Below are 27,878 nucleotides of genomic sequence, written 5' to 3'. Positions count from 1 at the left end.
TACTACATTAATAACAATTTTCTAATTAAAATACTTTCATGATAATAAATACTTTAGTAAAAATTAATCATACATTATGTTTCTTCATTTTTTTCAAATAAAAGAATTATCCATTGGTTCTCAAAGCTGCACAAAGGCCTGAAATACCTCTAAGATCCTTTTAAGAGCATCCACATAGTTTTTCTCACTGTCAACCACAGCACCTAAAATATATCTTCTCACCACCTGTTAAATAAAACACATACACAAAATCACACTTTAATCTTACAGTGATCTCTAATCAGTACATAAATGTAGTTAATGCTAACCAGATTTCTGATGTCCAACTTCACAATCTAACTAAAAGGACATTACCACAGCTAAAGGGCCAGGAAGGTGAACTGACTTTATGCAGGAAAGAGGTGAAGAGGAGCAAGTGTTTTAACCTGTGGTTCTGATTATTCAACCAACAATTAATGGATGCTAATGGTATATGTGGACCACCACCCTGTAGAATAATTTGAAGCTGTCTCTGTGTGATACACATATGAGATGACTTGGTCCTAGGAACAGAATCACAGATGCAAACTTTCAAAAAAGGAAAGGAAAGGAAAGATTATTTCAAAGAAGGAGTACAAGAAGAAATCAGTGGAGCAATTCTCCAGTATTTTGTGCTGCAACTTCTAAGTCAGATAATGGAAAACAACTATAAGCAAATCACATTACCAAAAAAATAAAAATAAAAATCAATCAGGTGGTTAATACACAATCCCTCTCTGACTCCAGGCACAAGACTGCAAGAACGACCTTACAGATTTATACAGCTTTAAAATGATAAAATGCATGATGGTTTCCTAATGAGCCACACATTTGTTCAATCACCCTAGTGCCTCCCCAAGCATATTTTTGATATTAGGTCTGCTGTTCTACTGTTAATTTGAAAAAGTCAATCTCACTCACTGCTCCTTTTGCACCAAGTCACCTTTTTCTGTACACCGCTTTGATCTTCTGGAAAAGCGTTATAGAAATAAAATTTATTATTATTGTTGTTGTTGTTGTTGTTGTGAGCAGCAACTGAGCAGCTGGCTGTGCAGCGACTGAGAAGCTTTTTGCTTGTGCTGGTCTTGCAGCTAAGGCTGGCATAGGCAAGAGTCTTTTTGGTTGCTATTTTACTGGCTGCTCGATCGCTGCTCCCTTAGCACCCTGCCATTTTGGGAGCAGCAACTGAGCAGCTGGCTAAGCAGTGACCAAGAGGCCTCTCACTCACACCAGGCTTGCTGCAAAGGCCAGTGTGGACAAGAGGCCTCTCGGTTGCTTCTCAGCCAGTTCTTCAGTTACTGCTTCCAGGATGTCCAGGTGCAAGGGAGAAGCTTCGCCCCAGAGAGGAGGGACTCTCAATCCTTCATTGGGGCAAAGACAGACACAGCCTGTCTATTTATAGGGGGTTTGCAGAGGCTGCATGCTCTAGACTGGGAAAGGGAGAGACTTTAACTACTGGAGCTGCTCCAAGACAAAGGACTCTTTCCAATAATTGAGCACAGATGCTCCTTTCCCAGAGACATCATCATCATCATCATCTATTGTATTTATAACCCGCTCTTTAGAAATGCTCTCAGAGTGGAATACATGTCTTCCCCACACAGCTTCAAGTGTCCACTCTCCCAGAAAAATGATTTCTTCTGCTACTTCTTTTTTCACCCTGTCTGATGAAAGAAAGCAAGAATAGCAGTGTAACTCTAACCTGCTAGCTCCAGTCTGTCCCCAAATGGTGTTGCTTTGAGCCAAAGAAGTGATGCCCTGTGCACAAGCCTCACAAGAGTTTTCAAACTGATACTACTAGCGAAAGATGTCAGTAAGGGAGTGAGCTCACACAGGCAGACAAAAAGCAGGAGACAGCACCAGAGAAAATGATCAGTGAGGCTATGTGGTGGTTTTTTTGAGGACCCTAAAAAAGTTTCATGCTATCCTCATCCCCACCATAGTGCTAAAATCTTCTGATTTCCCCTTGTCTGACTTGCACACCAGTACTTTTACTGAAGCCCCCATGACACTCCCTTTTTCCTTCATCAACCCCTACTGCCCCACTTTTCCCTTACCGCCCACCTGGAACCTTCCACCATCCCCAAGGGGGGCATACCATCCACTTTGGGAATCACTGTTCCAAGAGCATGCCCACAGAGCTGATTCTGCAGCTTTAAGTGACACCAATTGGAACAAAAACAACAACAAACAATTGCATCAAGCAGAAACAGAGCAGAAATGTAGTCCTACGTGGCCAACCAGACTTGCTGTTTTTGCTGAGTTACAGTTTGTTCTTTCCACACGAAGGAGACAGATGGTGTTATCCATGCCCCAGAATAGGTGCTGGTACCTATTTTAGTCATTTTTAAAAAAATACTTAAGAATAAGAGGCATCATAGAGTTTGAAAAATTCCCAGCAGTGACATACTATAGCACAAATCTCATTTTTGTGAATGCAATTTCTATACATTCAGTACATTTGAAATAAAGAATTATACCCCATGTCATCAAAAATACTCACAATGCATGCTCTTCCCCCACCACACCCCAAACCCTCTATCTCTCTCACACACTCCTCCCCACCACCTCTTATATATGGGTGAATAAACAAAGACATCGCAACTATATCAGCATCACCAAATTATCTTAACTGTTTCTACGTCTATGTACTAGAGAGATCAGAAGTAAGTTGAGAAAATAACAGATTTGACCATTCCGCTAGAGAGAGGAGAAAGGAGGAATGGTGTAACATCCTTCCTGCCTTATCTCTATCAAAATTGGAAGCCAAGCTTTCACCTTCACCCCACATAAAATGTATTACTGCAGAGAAGAACATAGCTAGTATCTCTTGCTTTCATGCCCTAAAATCATGGTATTCACTGGGTTTGCAGAAAATGAAAAGGAAATCTAAAGTGAGTCCAGGCATTGCTTTGTCATTCAATTTCTTGATTTCTCATTTCTTCAATAAAGAAAGAGAGTCATCATTGATGAAGCTTTGGGAGGCAGAGTGAAAGGAAGTTCCTTCCTCCCCAATTTATCCACCCTCTAATCTACCATATCTCCTCCTGTCCCAGCTTCATCACTCACACAGCAGGCATCTCGTCTCTTTGGCCATGGGGATTAACAAGCAGATAGACAAATATTCTGAGCAGCACAGCCAGTCATACTATCGCATATTCCTCAACACCTTGATTCATGTCTGCGGAAACCTATTTCATACAAAGAAACCAGAACTACTATAGCTAACGGATGTGGAAGCTCTTAACCAAAACAAACCATATTTTCCCAAATTCCTTAGACTTTGTTTTTATAAAATGCTTTTTTTTTTTAAAAAAAAGCAGCAATCAACACTGCCAACTTTTACATTTTTATTTAATTATTTATTTCTAAATGCTATATACACCTCTATACAGCCATAAAAACATTTGCAGCTCATCCTGCTTCACTATGAACAGGTTATTTTTGCATAACATGACAAATCCTGATGGGAAAACATTTTGTAATAGGACTAATTTTCATTTCAAAAAGCAATGTTGGTTTACCAAAGATTTTCCTCTACCAGACTTCATCCCAAGAGTCAAAATGTTTAAGTTTCTTTCCTAAGTAAATAGCAAGGCACAAATACTGAATGTTAAAGAAGAACCAGGATCTTATTATGCCACCATGTGGCAAGATGCAGCATGTACAGATTTAAATAAATTTATTTCTTCAAGTATTCAATGCTTACCAAGTAAAAGGTCACAAACAGAAGAACTTGAAAAGTTACAATTTTCTAGCTACAGATCCCACAATCCTCCCCTGGCAGCATGCTCAATGGCTATGCTTGCTCAGAGTCTTCTTTGAGTTGTAGTCCAAAAATTAACTTTTCTAAGTTGTTAAATATTCACTAGTTTGAACATGGGTGGCAAATTGCACATCTCAAGGGAATCTTTAGACAAGTCAGTTAAGGTCAAGATAGCTAATCTATATCTATGTTAGAATAAGCAGATAAGGATGCTCAATTGGAAGACAACCGGATCAAATTCATTACTGAGCCTGTAACTGCATTGCAGAAATAGTCCAATTTGATTGGCACACCTCATTGCAATGGAATTCTGGAAAATATAGTTTGTTTTGGCATCAAAATGCTCTGACAGAGAAGGCTAAATGTCTCACAAAACTATAGTTCTCAGAATTTCCACTTAGGGCAGTTAAAGTGGTGTCTAACTGGATTATTTCTGCAGTGTGGATGCAGCCTGAGTCAATTTTAGTTTTGCTGTTATTTGAATGTTTAGATTTCAAGGATTTCCAGGAAACCACCACAGGAACTAAGCAGATCCAAATTAACATACTGTCTACAGAACAATGACTAAAACTGTAATTATAATTGAAGTTTATTTCATCTCTATTTTCAGTTTCTCTTGAAAAATCAGCCCACACTGTTGAACCAATATCAGCCATTACCTCAGTAAAAAAAATACAGAACTCCTTACCATTGCACCTCAGTCTTATAAAAGGCAAATGAACAGTGTGTACATGAAAGTTACTGCATAGTTCAATCTACAAATGGATCACAATTAGAGATACAAGAAGATTTTGTGTTAGATTTCAAAAGCATTCATTACACAAACCTGTTGTTGTGATAATCCATCTGGCATAGGAGTCATGATTGCCTCTGTGTTCATACAGTCAACATCAATAAAGAGCTCCTCTTCTTCCAGACAGGTTGATCTATGATCTAGAAATAATTCATTATTCTAGAATTTTATACACACCGAGAAAAAGAGAGATAAAGAGAGAGAGAGATGGGTGGGAAAAGTGCAACCTTGGAACTGCATGCAGTCCACCCAGGGCTGTTTTTTCTGGTCCTTGATCCCTCCACACTCACAAGGCTCCCTTTTTTCATTGTCCCCTCAAAAATGGACCGCCTCTTTTGGAAGTCCTCAGAGCAGTAATTCACCTTTTAAATATGTTTCAGCTCCACTTCAGTGTTTAACTGGGGGGAGGGGGGTACACACATGTTTGTTTTTTCAAAATGAGAAATAGATTTAAGGCCATTTGCACTGCAGAAGAGATTGCTTTGTTTTTTTGGCATTCTTGACAGTCACTGGAAGATCTCCAGACCAGAAAATTGGCTTTCAGATGTGCCAAAGTTGGTCCCCTATTACTATTACTGTTATTACTATTTCACAAGATACAAAAGTTAAAAACGTAACTAATCAAAGTATTAAAACCAGGTTTAAAAATTACAACATTAAAGGTAGATGTACTTGCAAACATGCGTGCACACACACACACACACCAGCATAAAAATTAGCGAGATCCAGCACAATGCTTAGGTTGAGACAAGCCTTATAGAGTCACTCACCAAATGCCTGTTTAAACAGAAAAGTCCTTACTGGTCTGCAAAAAGAAAGCAGGGAGGACACCAATCAAACTTCTCTAGGAAGAGACTTTCAGAGTCTGAGGGTAGCAGCTTAGAAGGTATTCTCCCATGTTCCTACCAGATGTATGTATGGAGGTGGTTGGACAGAGATAAGGACCTCCCCAGCAGATTTCAAAGTATGGACAGACAGGTTCATAATGGAGACTAAAGTCCTTCAAATAACCTAGGCCTGAGCTATAAAGGACTGTATAGACTAGAACCAACACTTTGAACTGTGTCCAGAAATGGACTGGCAGCTAGTGGACCTAATGCAATGAGGGAGTTGTATGTCCCTTGTAGCAAGTCTCAGCAAACTGGCTGCAACTCTTTGGATCAGTTGAAGCTGCCAAACACTCCTGAAAGGCAGCCCCACATATAGTGCTTTACAGTAATCCAAGCAGGAAGTACCTAAGGCATGTGTCACCGTGGCCAGATCTGACATCTCAAGTAATGGGCACATCTGGCACACAAGTTATAACTGTGCAATTGCACTCCTAGCCACCACCGAAAACTGAGTTTCCACACTCAGTTGAGTCCAGGAGCACACCCAAGCTGCAGACTTGCATCTTCGGGGAAGTGTAACCTCATCCTACATAGACTGCATCCCTATGCCCTGATCTGGCTTTTGACTGACCAGGAACACATCTGTCTTGTCTGGATAAAGTTTCAATTTGTTTGTTCTAATCCAGTCCATTACTGATGAAAGGCATTGGTTTAAGACCAAAACAGCTTCTTTGGTTTGTGGTAGATAGGAGCTGGTTGTCATCTGCATACTGATGGCACTGAATGCCAACACTCCAGACAACTTCTCCCAGTAGTTACATGTTCATGCATATGTTAAATAGAATGGGGAGAGAACCAAACTCTGGGGTACTCCACAGGATAATGGCCATAGGGTTGAGCAGAGACCCCAAGCACCATATTTTGGGTTCACCTTTGCTCCAAGAAGGAACAATGCCACTGTAAAATAGTACTCCAAAGTCCCATCTCAGCAAGCTGACTCAAAAGTGTGTTATTGCTGGTGGTACTGAAGAGGTCCATCAGAACCAACTGGGATTCTTTACCTGGTCTAGCTCCTGGTGTAGGTCATCCACCAAGGCGATCAAAACTGTCTTTAGTCCCACAACCAGGCCCTAAAATCAGATTGAAATTAATCTAGATAATCCATTTTATCCAGAAACCCCTAGACCTAGGAGACCACCACATGCTCTAGAACCTTTCCTAAAAATGGAATGTTAGAGACTGGCTAATAATTATCCAGAATGATGGGCTCCAGAAAGAGCTTTCTCAGTAATGATTTTATAACAGCCTCCTTCAGCTGGAACTCTGTCTTGTTTTGCAGAGGCATTAACCACTCCCTCTGCTGGCCAATAGATGTAATAGAGGCAAAGAAGAAATTTGACTTTGCTGCTTCTAGTACCATAGAATAAGCCTGCAGGTAAGCTTTAGCCTATGTTCAAGTGGACCCACTCTAGTTTTCTGCCAATGTCACTCTAGTCACTTTCCCATGTATTCATTCCTGAAGAAGCATTCCTGAAACAAAAATTATAGCAGAGTAACACTGCAGTGTCTTTACCAGATCAGACAAGAGTGGACAAGGATAACATTAAAAGACAAATAAAATAAAATAAAACAAAGTGTTTGAATGCTCCAATGTGAAACTACAACTGCTGTCTTCTGTTATTTTATACTTTGCTGCTGCTTTTGCCATGACAGAGAAAGAACTTCCCACAAAACATTTGCATGTTAAATAAGCAGCTTAGTTTGGAAGTCAACTAAAACTTGAATGAGAAAACCTGGCAACTTGATATATACTTAAAGCCACTCCACACATTACAGTTTTAAGACAGAGTTCATAAATCACTCTGTGTAGTACAAGTCATTTGCTGCATTTGTTGCAGTGACCAGCACTAAGATGTGAAAGACAGGCATACAAACAATCACACAATATATAGAAAGGAGTGTTACTATGAAGGTAAGGCTCACTGTCATTCTGAGGATGGTCTTAGCCCCTTGAATCTGAAATTCCCATGTAACCCTTTACTGGTATGCCAAACAGAAGTACCAAAAGTAAGGAAGCACTGGTGTATACTGTTAGGGGTACTGCATTCCACTTTAATTTTCAGCAGAGGCAGAGATCTTGGTAATAATGCACATATGCCTACCCGCCACCAACAAGCTTCATCTTGGCAAATTCACCTATTAATTGTTCTTAGAAACCCCAGAAAGAAAGCATACTATGAGAGAGCAGAGAAAACAATTCAAATATGAATGAGCAATCACTATGAACAAAAGCCCACACTTGAAATACATACAAAGAATCCTTGCTGCACTACACCCCTGAAATAGCAGGTTTTCCCCCCTTTCACTATATTTAGAGAAATCCATTTCATGGGGAAACAATCCTTTAAGACATATCTCCAAACAGGTGTTCAGTCCTTATTTATGACAACAGCTTCTCCCTCAGATGTTTCTATCACCCTATTTGCTTTGCCCTTTCTCCATTTTTAATGTTTATATATTCAGTTTTGCTTGGACATCAAGGAAACACACAACCTGCCAGTGCTCTGTCTTGCTGCAGGGTGGCCTGTCTGAAATACCTTGCAGCTATTTTGTTATATTCCGCTCTGTACCCTTTTGCTGTGGCCATGAGTCTTCATATGAACCATGTAGTGAGCTGCTTAATGTGAGTTTAATGTTGACTATAGCAGGGGCCAGATATTGTTAACTGGCCAATTGGCATGTCTTGTGCTCATTTAAATGCACTATAAGTGACTTGTTAATGTTATATTGCTATATATTACAACTGTGTTTGTTCTGGGAACTGGTGTGACCACGATTCATTGTAGAAATTAATTACTCTCTGTGAACCCCTTATAAAACAATGTCAAAACAATGAAAATGGAGAACAAAGAGAAGCACTGGGAAAATGTGTAAGAGGAAGAGCTTAGTTACAGATTACAGCAGCTAAATGTCACCAACTGTCCAGCTTGTCCCACATCCTCTGCTCAATTAGCCTCACCGGGTGAAAGCTGAGATCTGGACTCCAGCTGCTAAGGTGATATTTTTAAAAGGGCCCAAGACTGAGGGCCTTGGTAACATGTTTAACCTACAAAGATTCCATTTCATTTAGTGTTCAAAGGGACTTACAAGGGCACAGTTCCTCACCATAACCTTTTCACAGGATGTTTACAAATAAGCAGCTGTGGATCATTATCTATGATCTAAAGTGCTGATGTATATGAGAACTGAAAAGTAATAAGCCCTGGTGTCAAGAATTGTTCCTTCTAGCTCATAGCAGATCACTGCAGAAGAGTCCTTGGAACAGGAGATGTTCATGCTGTGGTCTCCTTTATGACTTTCAAAGTAAATCACTAGCTTACCAAGCAAGCACCTCACCTGAATGTTCTAACTCTACATTCTAACCAACTCACCCTTTCCTAAGTATATCTGGTTTTTATGGAGTAGGTGGGTTTTTAGTTTGTTTTTTAACTTCTGTATATTTTTATGTGATTTTATATTGGGTGTAGATGGTTTTATTGTTTTGAATTTTATTGAGATTTTAAATGTTTTGTCTGTGAACCACCTCGGGATCCTCCAGGGAGAAAGGTGGCGTATAAATGAAATAAATAAATATCTAGGATCTTTAACTGTCTTATTTATGATCAACCACCTCTTCCTCACACTTTTTCATGATGCTCACGTGAAACCCCTGAATTCCACTCATCTTCAAATTCACTGTCATTTGTAGATGTAACCACTGTATGTAACCATATCACTGATCATATCAGAATGGTGCCCTTGTACCCATGCTATCTAATTTTGTACTAAACTATACAGTATAAATAATTTCGGTAAATGCTGGTGTGTTGCCTATGTTCCCCATTACAAAGTATAATTTTATATAACTATAACAGGACCATCAATTAAAGAGCTAAACATGTGCCACTCAGATACACATGTGTATTTCCACACAAGTGTAGGCAACAATACAAGGAAACAAGAAGAAATACATAATATGTGTTGTTCTACTATTATTATCTCATGTGTCCACTGTGTGTCTTACTGCATGAATATTATAACGTACTGCATGACTGTTATAACGTACATTAAACTAGGATGTATACCACAGTTGAGGAAACATAGCATGAGGCCCCACACATCATAAGCATTGCCCTGTGCTCCATGATTTGTGCCACTTTAGAATATTCAGACTCCTATAATTTTAAATCCATTTACTTTCTATTTTGCATATTCAGGAAAATCCAGAACTTGACTAAATACATGTCTTGTTTCTGATGTGATAAATCACTAAAATAAAAGCTGCTTGGACCAGCTTGTTGTTATATGCCTTGAAGTCATTTCTGATTTATGGCCACCATAAGGTAAACCAATACAATCATAGTAATCTTCCCTGTTGTGGGAATAAAATTATGGATTATATTATTTTATTTACAAGTAAACCTAATTTATTTGCACTCACAAAGATTTTATGTGGTCGAATGTCTTGATCTGGATAAATTAACCATTATTCAAAATGTCACTATTTTTGTCATAAAAGGTAAAGATAAAGGTAGTCCCTTGACATGAATGTCTAGTTGTAACCAATTGTAGGGGGCGGTGCTCACCTCTGTTTCTACGCCAAAGAGCCAGCGTTGTCCAAGGACTGCTCTGGTAGTCATGTGGCCAGCATGACTGCACCAAACACTGTTACCTTCCTACCGAAATGGTACCTATTTATCTACTTGCACTTTTACATGCTTTCAAACTGCTAGATTAGCAGAAGCTGGGATTAGTGACAGGAACTCACTCCATCATGCAGCACTCAGGTCTCAAATTGCTAACCTTCTGACCATCAGAACTGGCGTCTTAACCACTAAGCCACCGCATCATACTTCACTACAATTACTCTTATCTGGGAAGCAGAAATAAACCTGGTTGATTACTCACCGCTGTATGATATCTCTATGCAACTAAATTTCTAAAGTATTTGACAGACAACTTATAGATATCAGACTACCGCCCCTTCAACATCAGTACTAATGTGTACAAGGTTTTTAAAAGTAATGGACACATACCTTGATTAATAAATGACTTGGTTCTAATGAAGGACCGACCTTTCTTCACAGCAGCTTTAGTCTTCTCAAGCCCATCTTTGGTGCCTTCCCTAGCTGCCCTCATGAGTTTTTGCATCTGCAAAACAGTAAGAAACACATTCTACAAGATCAGTGAATAATAAGAGTGGAATTCAGGGGTTTAAAAAACATGCAGCAGGTTCCACTTTCAAATGGTTGCTTTTAAAAAGAACACTGTCAAGTTGTGGAGGCTAAAGACAAGAATCCATGCTCTGTATCAATGCATGTCTACTGGCATGCCTTACACCTTTCATGATTTTCTAAAGGAGTTTCCATATGTTATGTACATGCAAATGTAAACCCCCTCAGAATAAATCTTGTCAAGAAACCCCAATTATAAATTTGCCCTAGGGTCACCATAAGTCAAAAGTGACTTGAAGACACACAAAATTAACAAATTCAAAGCACAAATGCAATCCATGCTTATTTTCCACTAAAGGTGTTTTTGTTTCTCACTTCATAAAACCAAAACAAACCTCTTCATTAGTCACATAATTTATTAAAAATGGAATGCCATAATTGCCTGCACTAAGAAAGGCAGCATTCGAACGAAATTCTAGTAAAAAGACATTGTATCTGCCAACTTTTCTTTGAATAGAGTTCAAAGCAAGTTAGAGAATTGCAGTGTTTTATTCCTAAATACTGCTGCATCTTGTAATATGTGTGACTCAATACCTTAGACTGAATTTTACACAAGCACTCATTTATCTGAATGATAAATAACTGTATTTGTCTTGATGTTCTCTGGTGAACAATCCACACAAATTAAAATCTAGAAGGATGGCCTACTTCCTGCTGTAGATGCAGGAATGAGTGGGGGAATCAATAGGCATGAGAAGTCCTTCACTTGCATAGCTGACCATACATTAGCAGGTAGTCTCTGGAGAGGGACTGAGACTAATAGCTCAGATTTTCAACATCTCCATCCTTTCATAGCTTTCTTCTTCCTGGCCACATTCAAATAAAATAAGATTCCACAAAGAACAATACTCATATTCTGTTCTGGTATGATTTTTAATGGAAGAATTTGTTGGGAGCTAGAAATATATATATAGAGAAAAACAACTCAATTTATCTCATTGTCATTCAAATTCGGTAAGATCTATTACAGTATTGCAACAGAAAGCCACCTTTGCAACCTCAGCTGTCTTTATGCATAATGGCACATCCATATGGATTGGGCTGCAACAGCTTAACTAAAAATCAATATGGAAGATTAAGCTTGCATCTCACTTTGTAGGTGAGAAGAGTAGCAGGGCAAAGAGCCATCAACACTGAAGTCCTTGACAGTTTTCTTTTAATGCCAGTAGCAATGCGGACAGCCCAATTTGAATACATAGTGTCCAATTTTTCCCATCAGTTTTGTTTATTAAAACACATATTCATTGTGTCTGAGGAACAATAATGTTAACATTTATCTTGTTACAAAAATCAGCTACGCTACCTTCAGCTCATGTTTTTGCTTTAGTTGCTGAATCTCTACTGCTCCCACCGTGTTTGCCATCAAATCTTTCATCTTTTTCTCATAGTGCTCCTTTAAACGGGTTAGGTCATGAGAAAGCTATAGCATACAAAAAGATACAATCTTAAACTTTACTCTAAGGCACTTGAGCTGTGTCATGCATGCGGGTGGCTAAGTAAGAAAGTGGGTTCAAAACCAGTAGAAGGAATGATTTTTTTGCTTTTAGTACAATGTCAACTCAGTAATGGGTTTTGTTTCCAGTTCACTGGCAAGGCAAGTTTTCCAAATGTGCAGAACATATTATGTTCTCCTAATCTCTTAATCTACAGCAATAGTTATATCACAAGAGAAACCTTTTGCTCCTATCTTATGTTTTTTTTTATATAATTTTAGAAGCACTGATATGTATCATTATTTAATAATTACTATCGATTAAGTAGATAGAAATTAATGCTTGATGTTACTGTAATCAATCACTCTCATTTTCATTTGACTCTGGTTCTGGAATCCACCATGTCTTAGAAAATGCAAAAAGAAGTTTGTCTCTACTACAGTCATGTCATCTCTTTTTAATAAGGTATTTGCCTGGTGTTGGAAACTATAGTAATATATGATGGAAAATAATAATATTGTTAAAAAATAAATTAAAGGAATGAACTAGACTTGTTTACACAATAGAAGAAAAATTACACAATCTAGTAAGTTTTTAAAGCAAAACAAAACTAGAATGGAAAGAAACTTGTGCATATTACATATTATTAGCCACATTGCAATAGCAATAGCATTTACATTTCTATTTCATTATCAGTGAACTCAGCACTCTCTAAGTGGTTTACAGTCTGTAAGCCAATTGTCCCCAACAAGCTGGGTACTAATTTTCCAACCTACGAAAGGATGGAAGTCTGAGTCAACCTTAGAGCCCTGGGATCGAACTCACAATATTGTGGCTGTGGTATCAGCACCTAACCTCTGTGCCACCAGCGCTCCCTGGTGCTACATTGCTAATACTGTTCTGCCTATAGAGTACTGGCAGATATAAAACAGTAATTTGTTTGCATTTATCAAATTTCCTTATTTTTTTGGGGGGGGGGGAGATCTCACTCTGCCCAGATTTTCTTTTCCTTTCCTATTTAAATACTGTATTTCTGGTTTGAAATAAGATACATGAGAAAAACTGGACAATGTAAAGCCTGGATAACCATGGTACTGGACAGCATGTAAAGAATGTGCTAGAAAAATGCTATCATACTTGTCTTCTGTGGTTGCCACGCAGGAAAGAACTGGGCATTCCATTTTTACATTCTGAGTCACTTTGTTCTTCGTAGCTTTCAAACTCACTTGAACTCCACCCATATTCTAGGGAGCTATTTCCACCTTCATCTCCATTCTCAACATCATCATAAATCATCTCCTCTGCATAAACAAATATACAAGATATAATTTTATTAAGCTACAGAAACATTTACATTCATTGTAAATTCTATTTGACCACTAAATAAAGACTCCCTCTGTACCAGTGGCAAGCTGAAGCAATAAAACATCAGACAGTCCAGGGCATAAAATTTAGGGGAGGGGGGAAGGAAGGAAGGAAGGAAGGAAGGAAGGAAGGAAGGAAGGAAGGAAAGAGATGAATGGGATGTTTTTATTAAGACATTACAAATTTTGGAATCTGTGAGGATTCTCATTTCATAGCTCTGGTCTAAAGAATGCACTATTATTTGTTATTGTTGTTTTCTTTTTTAGTGAAGGAAGATTACAACTTCTTCATCTTTTCCTTGTGCAAAAAAGCTCAAAATAACAAAGCTAATATGTTTATTAATGTGCACATATGACCGTATATTGATTTGACAGTGCCAGGCACATAATCTTTTCCCCATTATTCCATGTTCTACCAAGATTCACTTTATTATTTAGTCCAATCTTTCAATTTACATGATTGACACAGATCTTTTTTTTTCTTGGAGGCTGATTTGTTATAAATAGCAATTCCATACAGTCAATCCTGTACCTTTCTTCAGTAGACAATCTTGTATCTTTCTTCAGTAGATCAGAATGCAGGCAGTCCTCAGTTAACAAATCCTCTGAACTGAAGTGCTTTTTACAAAGTCTTTTACAGCCACCCCTCCTTCCCCCCTCCTTTATTTAGCTTTGTTTGTTTGTTTGTTTTTTAGCAGCATTGGCATTTGAAAGATGGGGAAAGAGTACTTGTGAAATAGAGATTCTTGGTGTCAGTAAACAATGACATGAAGCTTGAGCGACAAAAGAATAGGATTCTACATTACCTCATCTAGAGTAGAATCCCATTCTACTCTTCTGAGGTTGTACCTATGTTGTAGAAATAATGTAGTTTGATACTACTTTAATGGACATGGCTCCATCCTACAGAATCCTGGGATCTGCAGTTTTGTGAGGCACCAGAACACTTTGGCAGAGAAGGCCAAAGACTTTGTAAAACTACACATTTCAGGATTCCAGGATGAAGCTTAAGTACTTAGGTGTGTCAAACTGCATTATATCTACAATGTAGTAGATGCATAGTGAATATATCCTGTTTAGCTGATTTCCATCTAGCTGAAGAATGGACATCTAAGTGAAATGTACTCAGATGGTTATCTTTCAGGAGTGTTTTACCTGTGTGTTCCTGCATGGCAGAGGATTGGACCAAATGGCCCTAAGTGCTCATCATATGCAGGTGTGTGATGACTGATGGCAAAGCTTTCTGATCACATTGACCATCACACTATCATGGTCTCAGGTATGCTCACTAATTCACACAATGAATGGTAAATAATGGCATTATAAATGTCAGGGGCAGAAGTGTGTTTGTGTGTGGGGAGGATACTTATCAATTGTCATTAAACTTAATGAAAACTTTATGTTTCAGGAAAGTGGGCTTTTTTTTAGTGGAGGGGAAGAATAATCCCTATTACTACCAAAAAAACAATACCTTTCCACTGGTTTAAATCACCCCAAATAAGTTCACCCTCCATAGGTGATGAATTGCATGTTGGGGACAGAAAACCAATTGAAAATGTATGACATTAGAGAAAAGAGAGTGAACTGAAATAGAAATGTGGAAGACAAGAAAAGAATTAAGTTTCCCTTCCTTGTAGAACACCTGGTAAATGTTTTTCCTGTACACTTTTTTTGTAATTATTTCAAGTCTAAAAGACAGAATGTAAACTCATACCTGGTTCAGAGTCTGAATTTTCTCTTGGTACATCATCATATATGACCTCATTTGGATCTAAAACCAAGAAGAAAAGATCAATGCGCCATCAATAGAGCTTCGTTTAAACAAGCCAACAATATGACTTTCATCAAGGAAGTGTTAGAATAGGGATGAGGAAAATTAGACCCTGCAAAATGTTTTAGTTTACAAATTCTAGTCAGTCACATACAGCATTAGCAATGGTATGAAAATGTTGTGCTTGCAGTCAGTGTTGGAGGCTTCCTGTCAGTGGAATGCAGTGCTCCAGCACAACTTTTTAAGCAGCTATCCAAGGTGCTGGGCCTATTTTGAGGGTATGGTATGGTTCTGGACCTTGGATACCTCTTTTAGAGTCTAGCTACCAGTTGCCCTTGAGTGTAGTCTGTAACATCTGAAGAGGCAACATTTCCCACTATTGTTCTTTTAAAAAAATAGGAAAGGTGAGTATGCAAAGGGATCTTGTAGCACCTTTGAGAGTAACTAAGAGTTAGGAGTCAAGCAACTTGGCAGCTTGGAGCAGGCTCTGGTCGCTCCAGCCTTGGCTGTTTCATGTTTGGCACAGGACCGGTGGTTCCAAACAGGCTGCCAGCAAGTAGCACTTTTTGTATGCCATTCCCCCAGATAGGCCCAAAGCTGGTGCTTTTAGCCCATCTGTTTTGGGCCAAAGAAGTTGTAGCATAAGCTTTTTACAGGCTTAGGAGTGAAGCAGTCAGCAAGGAAGGAGAAGCCTCTGGTCACTCTGGCCATGATCGGGCTGGGACCGTAGTGACCACATAGCTCGCTCCCAAAGCAGGCCACTGCCACAGGTCTGAAGCTGCATCGACCAACAGACAGTTAAAACCGACTCCTTTTTGCAGCGGTGGCAGACTCCTTTTGGAAGCATCAGAGTGGCTTCCACCTGCTATGGGCGCACAAGCCATGCCCCCAAAGTGGCCTGAAACAGGTTATTGTGGCCTGTGTGTTTCAAGCCTTAGTCTACTTCCTCAGATTCATGGAGATGTGGTAAAATAAGTAGAAAGGAGCAGTAATAACTGCAATACAAAAATGTAATCTGTTAAGAGGGAATGCCTTTTTGTTAGAGGGAACATTTTCATACCACTTCATATGCTCAAACAAGTTGTGGCCAGATAGGGTAGAGTTCAAAACCTGCCCTTTTATTTATTTTGAGCTTCCTTCAGTATATTATAATGTATTTTCAGAAAGCCTCCAATGCTGCAGATTGCTTTACTTTTCCCAACACCTTCTCTGCAATTCTTTTTTCAATTGTGAAAATAAATGCCTTTATAATTCAGAGCTAATATCTGCATGTTGGCATTTTACATGATGAAAAGCACAGTTTACATGGATGGTTGTTAATCCAAACTATTACATTTTTTAGCACAAACTGTTTATTTTGTCCAGGGGTACAGACCCTATGGCCTTTCATACATTGTTAGGCTGTAATTCTCATCAACCCTAGCCAACTGTAGTAAAGGATCCTGGGAATTGCAGTCCAACATCTGGATGGCCGCACACTTCCCTAGTCTCTGTACAAAGTCTATAAAGATCAGATTCTTTTCAAATGATAATCCCTTATCAGTTTCACATCTACACTGTAACACAAACTGATACTGGGTTTCTAGCCTGTGCCACTTTTGTATGTGTTTATCTATAAATACATTATACCCTAGTTCCTCATTAATGTATACATTTAAACATAAAAAGTATATTTTAACAAGTATTTTTCAATGAAATTGAAGCCTCCCCCCCCCATTAAAATACATACATTTAAATACATATGTTAAAATGTATTTCAGGCTGAGATCTAAGTCAAACATCAGGTAAGTGCAAAAGCCGGATAATTTAAGTTCCATTGTATACATCATTCTGAAAGATACCATACATATGCTATCAGAATTCAGAAAGATAAAGACTCTTTTGACACAGGTGGGGCTTTTTCAAACTCCCTGCAGAAGCAGCAGAAAAAGAATATCACATAAACTGCTGCATATTGCAACCTTTGTCACAAGCTATTTTCCCCTCAATTTCATCCGTTCCCACCATGGAGCACTATGTGCACAATTTTGCATATCCAGGGATGGATAAATATTTTCCCCAAGGGAAACCAAATTCAATTGGACATGGTCAAAAGTAAATTTTCACACCAGAAAAACAATGATGTTCATATTTGAAATTGAATCTGCTTGGTTACTGCAATATCCTTAAAGTAGATTTGGTTTTCCCAAATATATCCTGAATAATTAAATCCATATCCAGAAACGGGAAAGAACACTTCCCAGATTTAATTCAGACATTCAAATACAAGCAGTTTTTTTGAGCTGATAGTCGAGATTCACCAACTTATCACAGAGAGGAATTGTGGTCATCAGTACTTACTCTCCATCCATTCTGTATTTGCAGGATCAGCAACCCATTTAGTCAAAACATTATCATCAGTATGCCCCTGATTATCTTCACTTTAAAAGAAGCACACACAGAAAAATAAAGATTAACATTAAAGATGAATTACAGCACAATGTGTTATAAGAAATCCCACTGAGTTCAACTATGCTTGTTCCTAGTCAGGGTGCAAAGGACTGCAGTCTTTGTAATGGAAAAAAAACCTCTTACTGAAATTACAGTGATCTCTCTCCCTCAGCGAGTGAGTGAGTGAGTGAGTTGGTTAAAACACATATTCCACCACTGTAACTGTAAAGAATACTTCCATTCAGTTGGGTCTCTAACATTTCTTCAGTTTGTTTCCAAATGAGAACTAAAAAACAAGATTGGTTTCTTTTTGTTTGTTTGTTGTCAATGCCTTCAGGTCATTTCTGACTTATGGATGCCTTAAGGTGAACCTATCACAGTGTTTTCTTGACAAGTTTCTTCAGAGGAGGTTTGTCATTGACATCCTCTGCAATTGAGAGGGTGTGATTTGCCCACGGTCACCCAGTAGGTTTGCATGGCTGAGATGGCATTCAAACCCTGTTCACCAGAGTCATAGTCCAATGCTCAAACCACCATAGAATGCTGGCTCTTAAGATATCTGAAACGTAATTAGAATGGACCTCACTAACACATTATTTGTATGCACAAATTTTCCTGGTTATGATCTTACATGTACAAAGCATCCTGACAGCTAAGGTCCAAAACAGACTGCATAAATAATCCAGTTTGAGACTGCTTTAACTGCCCTGGCACAATGCTAGCGAATTCTAGGAACTGTAGTTTTGTGAGACATTTCTGCAGTGTGTTTTGAACCTAAGTGGTCTTATCATGTTTGTGCACTTCTACTACATGCGGACAAGAGCTACAATCCTCAGCAACAATTCTAGCCTCCTAGTGTGCCCAGGAATTAGTAGTCTATGTGTGAATGCAGGAGAACTAGAAGCTGTTGGATACCAGTGCTGAGATGGAAGGGAAGATGACACAAGAAGCAGGCAGGCTAAGAATATCAAGCCACATCTGGGGCAATAAAAGATCTGAAAGTATAGCTGCTGGGCAGAAGTCTCAAAATATCAGCAACCATATATTGATCACAATATCTAAACAGTGGGTCACAGTTTATCATCCATCCATCACCCATTTTGATGGAGCGTGGTAAACCATTTACCTCAAATATGGACTCCTGTCTGCATTATTTAGCTAGTTAGTTCTATTTATATCACTTTATACATAATAAAACCACCACTAAAAATAAGTAACATCTAATAAACAAATAAGCCAACAGTAGAGAAAGCAAACAATCAGCAACATACCAAGTCATAATAACTGCAATGGGAACTAAAAGACCATACATGCCTTGTTATGCAGATAGGTCTTAACATTTTGCACCATATTAAGAAAGATGGCATTAGAAATATCTTTGGAGGAGGGCATTCCAAAGTCAGGCACCACAAAAGAGAAGGCCCTGTCTCATGTGGTGCTCTCACTCATTTGTACTTCCCCTAAAGTTTTGAGGAGAGAGGCTCCCATCCCCTTTTCAGATACTTCTTCAGAGATCTGAATGTGCTGCAACTGGCTATAAATCCATGAGAAGTTCACCATCAGTATGTTTTTGTTCACAATATAGTGATGCGGAGGTAAGAGGGAGATAACACTTTTTTTGTGTGTGTTGTTATTTAATGTCATCTCTGGGTAAAACTATTCTAAATAATATTTATACTAGGTTCTGGAATATTTAGACTAGGTTTGGTAAGGGCAGTTATGAAATAACTGGATAAGATCCTAAAATGTAAAGATATAACTCTGAACACTAAAGTGAGGATCGTTCAAGCTATTGGATTCTTAATCACTTCAAGCCACTGTATTCTGAATCACTATCTACAGATGCGAGAGCTGGACAGTGAAGAAAGCTAACAGAAAGAAAATCAACTCAGGTGAGATGTAGTGCTTGAGAAGAGTGCTGAGGATACTGTGGACAGCCAAAAAGTCAAACAATTGGATCCTAGAACAGATTTAAGATTGAACTCTCCCTGGAAGCCAGGATGACTAAATTGAGGCTGTTATACTTTGACCAGATCATGAGAAAGCATGAATCATTAGAAAATACAATAATGCTACAAAAGGTAGGGAGTAGCAGCAGAAGCAGCAGACCATGTGCCAGGTAGTTGGACTCAATCAGAGAGGTTACAGGCTTGCAGGACCTGAGCAGAGCAATGGTGGACAGGGTTTTTTGGAGACATCTCATCCACAGGGTTGCCGTAAGTCAAGGTCAACTCGAGGCAGTTAACAACAACAACAAATGTTTATATATAGTCACACGATAGGACTTTCTTCCAAATAAGTGTCCTTTGGGAAAACTGCCTTTGTGTCACAAATGCCAATAGGTCTAAGATGAGAAGCTACTCAAATATGGCCCAGTGGGTACTGCCAGTATGTTTTCTACTAGAAGTCAAAACACACTGATCTGCTTTATCAGAATTACCTGATATATAGTCAGGTAATTATATATATATATATATATTGGCTTGGGACAAAACAAAACAAAATCAACACCAAAAGTTCTAATTGAACAGTCTCCACCCAGAGTGTTTACAAACTGTACAAGGCAAACATGCCATACAGGGAGAGGTAAAAGAATGACTCAAAATGAGTCACAGCTGTAGTCAGTTGGAAGCACAGCTGAAGGTAATGTAAAGCTAAGCTGACTGCTGAGAGAGTGAAGAAGCAAAAAGATTATATTTGACAGAAGGAGCAGCTGTTGTAGGCAGAGGAAACAGAACTATACATATAGACAATGTGGGGAGCCTAGGGATCCTTCAACAACCTATCAGGTTGGGAGGAAAAGGGGGAAAGAGAGAAAAGGGGGTTGTGGAGTGGGGGAGAGAAAGGGAGTGGTCTTTTGTCCTCTTAGACTGGCTCCACCTACCACTGGCATCAGCCTTGCCTACTGTTAATATACACTGGGAATGAAGTCTCTGACCCTTGAGGAAATGCTATCCCTGGTCATAAAAATAAAAAATAAAATAAAAACACTCACCCTCACCCCAACCATAGAAAGAACAGCAAAATATCTGTGCTGCTGGACTAGCATTGTGCTCCCAGAGTGTCCAGTCACTTACTTTTGCAAAACCCAGAAGGAACATGTAGGTACTAGCTTTCCCTAGAGAACAGGAGGCTGTGTTTGCTAAATGAATGAAATGGTCAGGTATTTAATTCAAGATAAAAAAAAGCTAACAGATGTAGCCACTCACCATCAACTTCCTCCTGATCTCTTACCACCCTTATTGTAGAAAAACTGCCTTCAGTTAAAGGTGATAGCAAATCATCTCTGAGTATTCCTTGCCTAAGAAAGCCATACTAAAATCAGAAGGTTGCCATACCTTGACAAGCAGCTTGAAGGCACTTAACTATAAAACATCAAAAAAGGAGCAGGAAGGAAAAAATTCCTTCACTCAGCAAGAACTGCTCACTCTCTACAGGGGATTCCCTCGCAAACTCCCAACTATTTTTGACTTACCTGTTCTGAGGATCTTCTGAACTCTGAGAATTTGAACGGCCGTCTTCAGCTACTATGTGAATGTTTGCTAAAAGAAGCAGAAGTAGATGTTCTTGCAATTATAACCATGTTAAAATACATATATTTTGATTTAATACTTTTCATAAAGTATTACAAAATACATGTTGATAAAGTAAAATGCCTTCTTTTTAAATGCAACTGACTGATTTTTAATCCCCATGACAGTAATATAGTACTTCAGATAGTACACTTGTCCCTCCATATTCGCTAGGGCTAGGGGTGCAAGACCCCCGTGAATATGGAAAAACCACAAATAAAAAAAGCACCATGTTTTTACTTGAGAGGACACCTCTCTAGGAATCTCTTATAGGTCCAACTCCAGTGCAACTCTGTGGTCAATGTCCGACAGACAATGACCATAGAACTGCACCAGAGGAGCTACAAAGGCCTAGTAGAGCATTCTCTCTAGGAATTTCTAGGTCTTTCAGTGCGACTAGTTAAAGTTGACCTCAGAGTTGCACTGGATGATGTAGATATTCCTAGAGAGAACATATTAATCAAATCTGTGAATAATCAAAGCTGCAAATATCAAAGCTGCAAATATGGAGGGATGAGTGTGCATTTAAACCAGAACAATGAGAGAATCATTTTCCCCACTTGCATACAAAAACTACTTTGTTTAATTTAAGGTTGGTAAAGAGAGCATCAGCAACCAAATTTGTCAAAGAGCTACAAGCAGCCCAGCCCTGTTGCAGATCACTCCTAATGTCCAAAATAGTCCTTCTTATACTCGGTAGTTTCAATCAAGAAAAACTGCACCTTAGGCTGCAAGAATAAAAAAACCAAAAGACAAAGTAACCTGCAAAATTCTGGATTATATATAATCTCGTATATGCAAGATACACTGAGAAAGGAGATGAAATGAGAGCGGGAAAGTTTCTGGTTGCTTCTCTCCATTTTCTAATGTAATTGCTTACTGATGAGGGACCAACGTGTGGTCCTCCACATGCTGTTGTACTGCAGTTCCCATCGGTTCTAGCCAGAATAATTGGTGCTGATAAAGCTGCATAACAACAACCTATAGAGATCTTCACAGAACCATACTTACTCATTTTCCCCCCACAGAGTGCCTGAAATACAATTCTAGTTCATAAATGTTATACTTGCCATAACCCTTCCCACAAGAAAAATTACCTTCTTCATCCACAGATACACTGCGTATTATAACAGGGCTGGAGTACGCTGGCAACATTAATGGTAAATTAGATGGCACAGCATAGCCACAGGGCACAGGAACAGAATATCCGCTTGAGACAGTAGGGCTTATACTTCCATCTTGTGGACTTGGCTCTGGCGATAATGACGGCTCTTTTTCTTGCATTGGTGAAATGGTTATGACTGAATATGGGTTAACTCTTGGTAAAACCTCCTCTGCATTGGCTTCAGTTCTTGCCATCTTCTCAGCTCCTTCTACATTTTCTAAATTCTCATTCCCTTGAACATAAAAGATACATTCCATTGTCAACTTCAACTGCAGTAAACCAATGCAGTTCTCTCCTCTCTTCCACCCTCCAGATCCATCCTATACTTTATATCCATAGACTGCTTCATCTGAAGACAGGAGTGATGAACAGAAGGAAAACAGGCAAGCTATTCTAAACCACAACTTGCCTGACAATTTGGATGTCAAAAATGTATCTTAGCTTACTCATTACTCTTACTGCAAATTAGGGTTTGACATGATGTTTGTATTAAAGGTAACACTAATGAGCCACTGTATAGGCTCCTGTAAGAAAATTCCCAGCCACTCTCCAGCCTCCCTGCCAACAGATGCCTGTGCTCCTCCTGAGTGCCTTTTCAGGGGACACAGAAAAAGACCAAAGTTTCCTTCTATATTCACTTCCAAATGATCCTTTCTACTCACATTTCTCTGGATCCATGCCAGTGTTTTTGCTAACAAGATGAGAAAACATAGTCCTCTCAAGCAGTGGGTTGTACTAAATGTTTCAGGTTTCACCATACTTGTGTTATAACAATCAAACATTTTAAAGACCCAGTCCTGTACCCATTCACCTCAATCTCATTAAATTCAGTGGGACTTCCATTTGAATAGATCCAAAACACACTGCAGAAATAACCCAGTTTACGACTAATTTAACAGCCCTGGCAGAATCCTAGGGAGTTCTGGGAACTGTAGCTTTGTGAGACATTTAACCTTCTCTGTCAGAGATCTCTGGTGCCACAATAAACTATAATTCCCAGAATTCCCTAGCACTGAGCCAGGGCAGTTAAAGTGGTCTCAAACTGGATTATTTCTGTGCTGTGTTTTGAACCATGGACATGTACTGTAAGCACCATTAATAAGACTGAAGATGTAACAATATGTCTGCTCACCTACATTTTCCATATTGTCTTAAGTCTATGTGTACAAGAACCTTGGGGAAATGGGACTGAACCTACTGCTTCTGATTTCATATACCCAAACTGTCTCAGCACAGGATTCTACACACCGAGACTCCCTACATGGGCAACCTGTTCTTTTTCAATGGCAAATGGACTGTGTTTGCTTCTGCAGAAGTAGTGCATTGAATATGAGATCATAGCCACAGGCTGTCTGATCTTGGAACCTAAACAGACAGCCCTGCTTACCCTGCTTGGTACTTGGATGGGAGACTACCAATAAATCCTAGGTGCTGTAAGCTATAATTCAGAGGAAGGAACTGGCAAAATCTGACTATTCCTTGCCAAAGAAAACCCTATGAAATTCATGGAGTCACCATGAGCTGACAGGCGACTTGAAGAAATGTGTGCACGTGCACACACATACACACAAGCCCAATCCTGATTCCATCTCAATGCATCATTTCTTTGTGGAACAAATATTTCCAGGGGGCTCTAGTGTTCTTTTGAAGAGTGACTCATTTTCACAAATAAATAAACTATTAGCAATGTTTTCATGGCTTCTCAGGTGTAAGCATACATACCTATAGAATCCATTCCTTCCTGTTCCGCACTATTTTTGGATTCAGAATTTGGTGGCAAAATGGTTTGTCGATCTGCTTCTGGGATATCATCTCCACTGTCAAAGTCAAATAGTTCTCCTTCCTCCTCCTCTTCATCATCATCAGCACATGTTTTTAATTCATTGTCTAAAACTAAAAAAAGACTTTTTGAAAACAAAACATCACCACCAGTGAAACAATGAAACGGATAAACAGCAACCCACAATTTAAATACTTAGGATGGATGGCTGTAATACCACCAAGTTATACATAGATAAATCTAGACTCCACGTTCTTCAGTTTCAGAAACACTGGATTCAGCTTTCTGAAAACATCTGCTTTCAAAGTTAAAATGAGCACATTTATACTTTTATGACTATGGAATTAGAGCAGTAAAAAATCATTTTTATTACAACTTCCAGAATCTCCAAGTCAGCACGCTTTGCAGAACTGGCTGCTGTATGACACTTTAACTTTACAAGTAACTTTTCAAAGACATAGACACACATTCTCCTCTACTCTTTTAGACAGGTTCAATTTATCCAAGGGGAGAGGTTTTTTTCTCTTTATGCTACCAGTCAACCCATAAATTCTGATAATTTTCAGAGCTTAATTTCCCAGGTCTTATTAAATAATATTAATAGAATTTTTCAGTGTATGATTAACACTAACAGTTAATCAAAAACACTGAACTCTGCCATTCCAAAAAATAATGCTAAAGAAGAACCCAGACTATAATTAAGTGCAATTTTATCTATGTACTCTCAAAATATGAGACCAAATTCCAGGGGTGCAGCTATGGCGCTGGTGAGAGAAGAACATAGCTCCCTACAGTAAAAACTCCACCCTCATGAATTTTTTTCTTCAATTCCCAAATTTCTAAAATTGCAGTAACTTGAAACTTTCGTTGAACATTAAGAAACACAGTTTGAAAAGTGGCAGGCTAAAGTACCAAGGAAATATAAACACAGTAAATGTAAGAGCTCTAGGTATGAATGATTTTCAGTGCCTTACTCTCTGAAATGGCACAAAAGGAAAATTTCATCTGGGGACAGATTTCTTATTGGGAGGTAATGCTCTCATTTCTCTCCACCACAGACACATCCCTGCACCATTCTACAATACCATAAAAAAGGTTATTAAAACAAGCATCAGTCCACTGCAGTCTCAAAGTTTGAACAGTGTTATTGTGTACCTCCAAGTAATTTGTTGTTATTGTGTATCTCCAAATAATTTCTACTTATGTCAACCCTAAGGCAAACTTTATCATGGTGTCTTCTGGGGATGAGAATATTTGACTTGCCAGTCACCCAGTGGGTTTACAGGAAATCTCATATGCTTTTATCTTTACTGGTGCTACTCTCACCAGATTTTGTATTTGTTTTCAAAACATTCTTTTCAGTTCCTATTCCCATTTCTTCGGATTTCACAATACTACAGAACTTTTAAAAATTCCTTCCAATTTTTTTAATTCCCCAATCTTTTTACATCCATACATTTTTCTTAATGCTTTTTAGTGCACGCTCAAATTAATTTTGAAAAAAATATCCCAGACACCTATTTGCATCCAAGATTATTTAACATTTTTCAGGTAAGATGAGGTCAGAGAAGCCCCATGTGAACCTTAGCATACTTCCTGAACTATAAAGGATTTTTTCATCTGTTCTACCAGCTTGAACATGTCCTGAATATTTTCCATGGCAAAGCCCATATAAACACAAACCTTTCAACTGTAAATCTGCCATAGGAGGGGAAAAAAGTCTCCTTGCAAGATATTCTATTTCTTCAGCCAAGTTGAGACAGCATGTTTTATTTCTGACACTGTAAATTACACCATTAATGCCTTGTTTGTGTTAGAAAGGAAGCTCAGTATCTTTTGCCCTTAAGAACTAAAAGAGCATTCATTACCTAGCTGTCATGTCATATGGCTGAGTTCTCTTGTGTGTTCCTTAAAGGCCTTGCATGTGCTAAACAATTCTGTGTTCAAGTACATCTCATCCTCTCTTACGATCCTATAGGGACTGAACCAACATCAACAGAGGTTCAAAAGTGAAAAGTTGCTGCTGACTAGGAAGGTCATATACTCTAACATGCTGAGTAAATCAGCTCCGAAAGGCCAAGGAAAGACATTACAAGTAATTAGGTGAACATTGCGCATATGCGGGTATTCTGCTGGTTGCAGAAAAGATATATTATCTTTATTATCTTTCCAAAATACTGTACCTCGTACATCGATTGCTTTATGGAACTGTGAAATCAAGATTAGCAATTCACTGGAAGTTGATGAATCAGCCCCATGTTATTGCATTTTAAACTACCAATGAAATTAAGAAATATGGGGGGGGGGGTGTTCCACACATCTTCAACTTTCCACGTAATGTTCACCTACCTATTCATGGATCAATCAAACATTTCTCTCATCTATGAAGTTACATTGGTTCAAATCATAGAATCATATTATCGCAGAGTTGGAAGAAACCCCCAAGGGGCATCCAGACCAACCACCTGCCATGCAGGAAATCCAAATCAAAGCATCCCCAACAGATGGCCATCCAGCCTCTGTTTGAAGACCTCTAAGGAAGGAGACTCTATCACCCTTCGAGGGAGTGAATTCCACTGTCGAACAGCCCTTACTGTCAGGAAGTTCCTCCTAATGTTGAGGTGGAATCTCTTTTCCTGTAGCTTGCATCCATTGTTCCAGGTTCTGTTCTTTGGAGCAGCAGAAAATAAGCTTGCTCCTTCCCTATAAATGTCTTAATAAAAATATATACAGGCCTTTAGACATCAGAGAAAAAGTCACTAACATGCGCTTTAAGTAGGAGCGCCCAACACAAGGCAGGCAGTAATAAAAATCAATGGGCAGTAATAGGCTGAGGTCAAACAGAGAAGCTTATGATACAGCTCTGGCTACATCAAATCCTTGCTGGAACAGCAAATCCAAGCCTGATCCCATCTATCCAACTTGGACACACAGTGGATCCACCACTTGTGATCCACTCCATGACTAAGCTGGAGCCAAAATATCACAGTGACTAGCCAGGCATTCCCAATCACTGTGCTATACGGTACATAAAATCTGAACATCATAGGATTTGTTGGAATCACAAGACTGAAGCTGGGCAGGCCATTGTTCATCTTCATTTCTACCCCATTTGCAGTCCAGCAGTACTGGCTCACACACCCTTCAGCTTTATGTGTGATTGGTCATCCGTAGGAATCATTGTGTGCTTCTCTACTGGAGCAGGTGCAGTATGCAGGCCTTGACCCAAAACATTTACATTTCTGCTCTTCTTACTAAAATTTGTGGTAAAGTATGCAGCCAGAAGACTGCACTGGGAATGCTTTGATATGTCTACCCATGCTGTGACAAATGGAAATAAATTAAATTGGAGGTTATCCAAGTTTACTGTATTATAAATGTATGAATTAGTTTTGAACATTACACAGAATGAAAGCAGAGCACCAGCAAATTGTTGTTGTTGTGTGCCTTCAAGTTATTTCCAACTTATTGTGACTCTAAGATGGACCTATCATGGGGTTTTCTTTTTGAAATTTCTTTAAAGAAGGGTTGTCTTTGCCTTCCTCCAAGAGTGAGAAAGTATGACTTGCTCAAGATCACCCAGTCATGGGTTTCCATGACTGAGCAGGGAGTTGAATCCTGATCTCCAGAGTCATAGTCCAAGGCTCATATACTATACCACGCTAGCGTTTTAATATATACCA

General features: G+C 38.9%; 1 protein-coding gene across 1 annotated transcript in view; it reads right to left on the bottom strand.

The window, feature by feature from the left end:
- ARHGEF10 (Rho guanine nucleotide exchange factor 10) overlaps positions 1-27,878 on the bottom strand; it is a 144,794-nt gene that overhangs the window by 70,595 nt on the left and 46,321 nt on the right. Inside the window, exons 3-12 of the mRNA XM_042443452.1 lie at positions 24,138-24,308; positions 22,348-22,647; positions 21,154-21,220; positions 17,589-17,668; positions 15,192-15,248; positions 13,251-13,414; positions 11,984-12,100; positions 10,483-10,597; positions 4,611-4,717; positions 148-225 (exon numbers count right to left, since the gene is read on the bottom strand). Of these exons, the coding sequence (XP_042299386.1) occupies positions 148-225; positions 4,611-4,717; positions 10,483-10,597; positions 11,984-12,100; positions 13,251-13,414; positions 15,192-15,248; positions 17,589-17,668; positions 21,154-21,220; positions 22,348-22,647; positions 24,138-24,308 (1,256 nt within the window). The remainder of the gene's footprint in view (positions 1-147; positions 226-4,610; positions 4,718-10,482; positions 10,598-11,983; positions 12,101-13,250; positions 13,415-15,191; positions 15,249-17,588; positions 17,669-21,153; positions 21,221-22,347; positions 22,648-24,137; positions 24,309-27,878) is intronic.

The sequence above is a fragment of the Sceloporus undulatus genome, chromosome 1 (assembly GCF_019175285.1).
Source record: "Sceloporus undulatus isolate JIND9_A2432 ecotype Alabama chromosome 1, SceUnd_v1.1, whole genome shotgun sequence".
Classification (NCBI taxonomy): domain Eukaryota; kingdom Metazoa; phylum Chordata; class Lepidosauria; order Squamata; family Phrynosomatidae; genus Sceloporus; species Sceloporus undulatus.
The sequence above is the reverse complement of the archived record's forward strand: the minus strand, read 5'-3'. Positions and strand labels throughout refer to the sequence as shown.